The 8,017-nt window shown below is 32.7% G+C and overlaps 1 protein-coding gene across 1 annotated transcript; it reads right to left on the reverse strand.

The window, feature by feature from the left end:
• Positions 1–383: 383 nt before the first annotated feature.
• Positions 384–4,531, reverse strand: LOC112099792. Its single transcript, XM_024187262.1, has 8 exons — positions 3,858–4,531; positions 2,976–3,773; positions 2,625–2,697; positions 2,427–2,536; positions 1,530–1,634; positions 1,369–1,435; positions 489–587; positions 384–398 (listed from the first exon to the last, which is right to left on the reverse strand). The coding sequence occupies exons 1-8, from the start codon at positions 4,529–4,531 to the stop codon at positions 384–386; spliced, it is 1,941 nt and encodes a 646-aa protein (XP_024043030.1).
• Between the last annotated feature and the right edge of the window lie 3,486 nt (positions 4,532–8,017).

Consider the following 8,017-nt stretch of genomic DNA (forward strand, 5'->3'; position numbering starts at 1 on the left):
TTATGTGACTACAGTATCAGGAATCCACTGAGTCAGTAACATCAAAAATTCTTATCGTCATTTAAATAATTAGTGTCAGTATTAACGGTGCTATACCGGTTGTGTTTTATTTTTTTTAATCACATTATTCCTATTTATTTTACAATTAAAATAAACCCAAAATATATTAAACATACCAAATCTTGTAATGCAATTCATATAATACACATTTCAAATACATCAGTTAAATTAAAATAGTTCAAATACATCATTGTTTGGGGGTAAAAAACAAGTTCAAGTACTAAATTAAGCTTTGAACAAGTAGTATAAACGATAAAGTACTAAATTAAGTTCGGAAAATTTAGCCAAGAAGAAAAAATAGATAACGATGTTCGCATATCCCTTCATTTTTTTTCCACCTACAAGTATATAAAATCAATTAGCACACCACAAAAAATAAGTCTTGTATATTTTCAAGGAAAAATAATCATAAATTACTTGTATGTTACCTTGTGATTGTAGGCTGTAATTAACTTGGCAACATATGTAGCCCACTGATCACGAAGTCGCGAGAGGTCCTTGACAGTGTATTCCTCAACTCCCTTGAACTTTAATTTAAAAACAACAAGTTATTCACCGAAAATCCTTGACTAAACTACTTAATTATCATTCATTTAAATATATTTGTGTGTTAACAATTAAAGCCAACAAATAAACTCCAACAATATTACTATTTTATCCAAAATTATATAGGTAAATACTGAACATCCTGATCATGGTAATTCCAAAAAAAAAAAAAAAACAACTTGTGAACCCCAACAGGAACCGCAACAGTACGCGATTTAATACAAATATGGATGTAGATACAAAATCTTAATTAGGATGACAACTTATCCTCATCAAAGTAAAGTACAAGCAACGACACCATAGCACATCCCCACTAACAACTACTTTGCAACCCAAACAATTGTTTTATGTTGGGATATGCAGTACATTGTGTATATCCCAAATCCTAATTCATGTCTATATGGATATTCATATAATCTATTCAACAGTATGCAACATAGTCACCATTATAAGTACCCTTACAGTTTATAAAATGCATACAATACGCAATAAAAAGATAACTATAAAGAAGCACACAATAGGTGTTTGAGCTGATTCATTTCACAATAAATTAAAATAATATGATGCAGTATTGTAAAAATTGTTTTCAATACTTACATTATTTTTCAGAACGTTCACATTTGTGATGATATCTTGCATGTATTTCATCACATAGTAACCACATTCAAAGCTGCTCGGTTGCCTCGGACACTACAAGATCAAAATTACATTAATTTTTTACTGTACGTTAACAATAATTAGTTAGGTTTGTCTGATTTTTACCTTGACAGGTATCCATTGAACATTGGCCTTTGTATCAGAATTTAAACTCTGATGTATTCGAATCCCCCTACAATTAAGAGACATAGCTAACTTTAGCAAATAATTAGCATAAGACATAAAAATAAAACAACATGATCAAAGATACAAATAACAAACTTAACTGATTGACAATCTGCGTTAGCTCTTCATCAGGACTACCTTCCAAAGGATCAAGATAATCGGTTGTACGTCTCACCATATCAATTGCCAATAATACCCAGTGGGCACTAAACAAAGTAAAAATTGTTCTCACACATGAATTACTACAAATTAAAGAATATAACTAGCAAATGAAAAAGGTTATACCCAGGGTTATATGGGAATACGATGACTTGTCCCAATTCTGCCAAGCCTAACAGTTTTGAAATGTATTGAGTCATGTCTTTGAAGCTGACCCTTGGATATAGCTTCTTAAAAAGCCCAAACTGAATTAGTTTAGTACTTCCATTGCTCTCCATCTCCTCATACAGGTGTGTAAGAAGAAAAAAATATATATAACGAAGTAAGTTTGAATATAGGAAACAAAATAATAGGGCCAAGTTTACTAAAACATAAGTTATGATTTACCGTACTTAATCCATATGTTAATGATGCAGCTTGAGACCTCTTTAAACTCGATGATTTCAGCACAAATCATTTTGTCCAAGTGTGTTTCCCAAATTTCACCAAAGGTTGATGTGTCATGTCGAATCCTGATCAACCGAGGTAAAGAATTCTCGATGAACATGGTAAACATGTTCATATATTCACTCATGTCATTCTTTCTTGATCGTGATGCTGCCTGTGTATTCTTCACACGTACATTGAGGTCTTTTGATGCTGGTCTGATGACTCGGGGTTCTTTTTTGGCTACTTCTGCTGGTCTGGTGACTAGTGGTTCTTTTTTAGGTACTTATGTTGGTCTGATGACTAGTGGTTCTTTATTGGGTACTTTGTCATGACAGGAGAACTGCCTATCTAGTACTTTAGGAGTTAGTCTAGGAGATCGTCTCGGTGTGGGCTTTGAAGTAATTTCACACTCTACTTTTTCAGGGGTTTGTTGAGGAGTTGCTGGGGAAATTGTGGTGGGACTGTCCTTGATTTTACTCTTCACAGATTTTGGAGTCGACTTACCTGATGGGAAATCAGCCTATGCAATAATCAAAACACATAGCATTAGTAGTAATACATGCATATACAAATGGAAAAAAAATAATGACATGTAACAGGCCACATACCTTTCTTTTTCCAAGAGTTTCAGGGGATTGTTGATCATTGTCAATCTGAACACCAGTGGAAGTTTTCACAAAACTGGTTTTTTCCTTTTTTACTCAAAGTATAGGGAACTGGAGGTAGGACTTTGTTTTTTTTTTTTTGTTTGTTTCATCAGGAACTAGTTTTCCCCTGATCTTCAAAGACTCAAGATCTTTTATAGCATTAATCCCATCTTTTGTTTTGCCTGGTTGATGAAGTAAAGTGCCATATATGTTCTCGCACACATTTTTTTCAATGTGCATCACATCTAATTGATGGTGAACTAATAAATGCTTCCAATAATCTAACTAAAAAAAGATTGACTTTTTTTGTACAATTTTTCAGTTATGTTCTCATCACCATCACCGCCACCACCGCCATCATGTTTTTGCTTCTTGGCCTTCTTTTTCCCAAACTTAATATCTATATCTTCCACCATATTAAAGATTTCCTCACCAGACAAAGTTTTAGGAGGCTCATTCCACTCTTGCTTCCCATTAAAAACCTTTTTCAGTTTCCGAAATAGGTGACCGAGTGGTAGAAAGCGGCGGTGGTCTATATATGACATTTTCCTACTATGTGGCAGCCAACATGCACAGGTGTCTATCCCACAAATTGGGCAAGCATAATAGCCCTTAACAGTACAACCAGAGAGGTTTCCGTATGCTGGAAAGTCACTAATTGTCCACATCAAGACAGCCCGTAAATTAAAGGTTTCTTTTCTATAAGAATCATAAACATCAATACCTACATCCCATAGAGTTTTTAAGTCCTCAATCAAAGGTGCTAGGTATACATCTAGATCATTTCCAGGTTGTTTAGGGCCAGATATCAAAAGTGACAACATCAAAAACTTTCTCTTCATACACAACCATGGAGGAAGATTATATGTTATTAATATAACAGGCCAACAACTATAAGTAGTGCTAAGTGTACTATGTGGGTTAACCCCATCAGTTGAGAGAGCTAAACGGAGATTTCTAGGTTCTTGTGCAAATTTTGGCCACTTATTGTCAATTAGTTGCCAGGCTGGTGAGTCTGCTGGGTGGCGAAGTTTGCCATCTCTAATTCTTTTATTAGCATGCCATGTTAAATTTTGAGCTGTTTGTGGTGATTGAAACAATCTTTTCAACCTAGGAATATGTGGAAAATACCATAATACCTTTTTAGGAACCCCTTTCCTAAATTTTGTTGAGCTATCTTTTTTTATTTGATACCTAGATGCTCCACAATTTGGGCATTCAACAAGATCAGCAAATTCATTCCTATACAAAATGCAGTCATTTGGACATGCATGTATTTTTTCATACTCTAAGCCTAGCACTTTCATTGTTTTCTTAACCTCGTACATTGACATAGGTAGAGTATTATTATTTGGCAAAATATCAACAAGGACTTCTAACAAAGCAGAAAACCCTTTATCGGACCACCCATAGTTCCCTTTCACATTGTAAAGTCTCATTAAACTAGATAACTTTGAATGTTTTGCACCCGGGTACAAAGGCTTTTCAGCATCTTCAAGCATATCCTTAAAAGAACTAGGATCTCTATCACAATGATCGTAAGCATCTTCGACCATGTCAATTATATTACTGTAATCATGACATCTAAATCTTTGACTATGTGAATGGTCTTCACAGTTTGTAAATGTAGATTTAGAGTCAGTCTCACCATGCCAAGTCCAAACAATATATCTTGGGAGAAAACCTTTTTCAAATAAATGATCCTTCACCTGTTGAGGAGTATGAAACTCCATATTACAACAAAAGGTGCAAGGACATCTAATTGACATTCGATTTTCAGCATTCAAAATGGCAAAATCTAAGAAATCAACAACTCCAGAACGATACTCTGTAGACAATCTATCACAAGTTATCCAACTTCTGTCCATTTCAAATATTTTACCTGTTCACATATGTCATGTCAGTTTAAGTTTAATTAAATTGCATGATTAATTTAAAGTTTAATGTTATTATGATTATAGTTGCAATAATAAACTTATAATTCTGGAAAATCATTAATAGCCCCTATAAATCATTAATTATAATAATAATTTAGACAAAATCCTGAAATTGAAAAAAAAGAAGTTTTGAAACTTAAATAGGAGATTAATAGGTAAGATGGGTGCTAATGGCTTTTTAAGTAGTCGAACTAATTCATAAGTCAAGTAACTAACAAAAGTTAAGAGTTCAAATAAATAATGTCTTCATACCACTTTGCAAGCCATTTTTTAAGATTCTATAAATTATTTTTTAACTTCAAATACAACATGCAGAACTACTTTAAAACAAGCATTTCTTTATTGAATCAAACACAAATCATCAACTTTATACAATCTCAAAATACTCACAACCACGAACTTAATTAATTCATATCATAGTCATTGTCTCTATTACAAATCGTCCAACCAAAACAGAATAAATAAACAAGTAGGATTATATAACAAAATTTGCCTCTCTTCACATGAAACAGAGATGTAAATAGTTTGTAACCACTAAATACACAGTCATTAAGCCAATATAACACCCAAACAATCATCTCCTAATCACAAAGGCAAAAGCTAAAATCAAATTTCATATTTTAGTACATTCAAAATCAACTAACTTATTGCTCAAAGTTAAGAAACAGAGCTAACAGTTTATTTCAGAAACTAAAAAAAATGCACATTCTTAGTTTTAAATAACAATGACAGTAAATCACATGCACAAAAGTTTGAAACTGACCTCAAATGTGGCAGAAAAAACAGAGTCGCAGCAGCAAGTGTTTTGAGTTTAAGTAATGCACCACTTAAAATGACTGTATTTTTGGACTGCATGTGAGTGAAGATATAGAAAAATAAGAACAAAAATTTCAAGTTATGAATAAGTAAAAGGAAAAAAAGATTTGGAAAACAAAACCTACCAGGGTTGCACTACTGTTCAATTTCTGAATATCTGAAACAACCCAAAAATAAAAATTCAAAAATATTATTCATAAGCCAAATTAAAACAAACTCAATAATTAAATTGCCCAAAAAAATAAAATATTCTGCCATTACCAGCTGATAACCTCCTCTACAGTTCTTTCTCCGGACTTAACTTGTCAGGGAGAATAAGATTACCTGAATACGCAACCGATGGTGCCACTTCACCCCTTGTCGATGGCTTTTACTTGCTTGCCTAGTATAGGCACTGGATGGTTTAATTGGAGAAAAATCCCTTCGATAACAAGCGATTAGTGCTTTGGTTTGTGTTTCAATTTGGGGAAAATGGAAAAACGAAACAAAGTTTTAGCTTTTCATTATCTATCTAAATTAATTGAATTTAATTTGTAAATGGATAGTGCAAAACAGAAGAGATCGAGAAGAGAAAAACGAAAGAGAAAGTGAACGATAAAAGCAAGATAGAGACAGTCGATATAGTCTAGATGGGGAAAAGTCAAGTTTGTTTTATGTTGTTGTTATTTATATTTTCATTTTTTAATAATTTAAATATTATTATGGCTTTGAATCATCGAGATTTGATGGTCTGTGCTCCAAACAGTAAAACTTTAAATCTTAGAGCTCTCAGGTTCGAGTTGGAGCTAAAACAAAATTTTTATGAATTTTTTTTATCATTGATACTTTAGTGTTAGTGATTTTTTATGTTTAGTTTACTGACACCCTAGTATCATTAATCTCTGATTCCTATTTGTCAAAAGTGGAAAATGGTGCATATGTACATAAGTACTGACACTTTTTGCAAAGTGTCAGTAAAGCCCATTTTTCTAGTAGTGCCAAGATGTCATCAGTTTCAGAAAGACAAAGTATTTTTTTTTTTGGATAAAATAAAGAAGTGGGGATAAGACCTTCCCGGTTATCTGGAATTGAAGTGTAAAAATAGTTGTATGATATACTTAATGCTCGATGTGTCCATACTGAAGAATTTAGCATTTGGGGTCTTAAATGCTATGGCAGTCATGTATTGATGCAAATATTACTTCATACGGCTAACGTAGAGCATTACCTACAAATATTGTTGAAACTTTGATTGAATTAAGCAATTATTTTTGGCAACTATGCTCAAAGTAAACGCATCTGAAGACTTACTCAAAATACAAGAGAGAATTTCCCTTTCCCTTTGTCATCTTGAGAAGATTTTTCCAATGTTCTTTTAAGATATGATAGAGCATTTACCTATTTATCTAGGTAAAGAGGCATTAATTGCTGGTCTTGTTCAATGCCAATGGCTGTTTTTCATTGAAGGGTACTGCAACAATGTTTTTACTCGTATTTTTTTACTATATTTATGTCTTACATTTTTTTGTTATATTCTTCATATCTTTTGGTTATAAGGAGCTATTGACTTCGAAAGTATGTGCAAAATCAAGCACTTCTTGAGGCTTCAATTGCTTAAGGGTACCTTATGGAGGAAAGTATGAATTTTTGTTAAAGTTACATTGACAAGGCAGAAACCAAAAGTAACCGACCATTTTGTAATGATGTTGGTGGTAACAAATTTGGGTGTCCTGGCAGTAAAGGGGTTAAATTATGTCTTAATAATGTTTCATGGGTTCAAGTACACAAATATGTGCTATTTAACACAGATACTGTAACCATTTTTCACTGAGTATGTAGTGTAAATTTTTGGTTCAAATATTTTTATCTCTAGTTTTTAATTATCATTTATCTAGTGACTTACTAAGTAATGATTGAATTGACATAGGGCAACATCTAGCAATTCTCAAGCGAGAGATACTGCGTGGTGCAAAACATCACATTAAAAAAGTTCACAATGAAGTATTTCACACATAGTTTCGAATCATGTAAGTCTCTCAAACATTGCGATTGTGAATTTTTGTTTCAAGTAATAGCAAATTTTTTTTAATTTCTAATATGTATTTATAGGTTAAAACTTTGCAACGAGCGTCAATTGTAGAATTCTTCGAAGAAATTTTAAATCTAGCCAACGGTCCAAAGAAGTTTGCACAAAAATCCAAAGGCTACACTTTTAATAGCTGTTGATTCTGCACAATAGATAATGATAAGAATAAAACAACTTAAAATTTTGGTGTTGTATTAAAGGCTGACACAATGAGCTATACCAGTGCAAGGGATAAAAATCCTCACTTGGGCAAAGTTACATTTCATGGGGTGTTAAAAGACATTATAGAAATTCATTATAATAATGACATGAAGTTTGTTCTTTTCATGCGTGATTTGGTTGATGATCGATTTAGAAAGATACTTGATGAGTTTAATTTTACAATGGAATTTCAACCATTTGTTATATGAAAATAATCAAGTTTGGGATGAACATTTCATTCTAGCGGGGCAAGTAGAACAAGTTTGTTATGTCCAAGACCCTGTAGATTTAGATTGGCATGTTGTTATAAAAATGACAATTAGGGAATTGTATGA

The sequence above is a fragment of the Citrus clementina genome, unplaced genomic scaffold, assembly GCF_000493195.1.
Source record: "Citrus clementina cultivar Clemenules unplaced genomic scaffold, Citrus_clementina_v1.0 scaffold_3, whole genome shotgun sequence".
Taxonomy (NCBI): domain Eukaryota; kingdom Viridiplantae; phylum Streptophyta; class Magnoliopsida; order Sapindales; family Rutaceae; genus Citrus; species Citrus x clementina.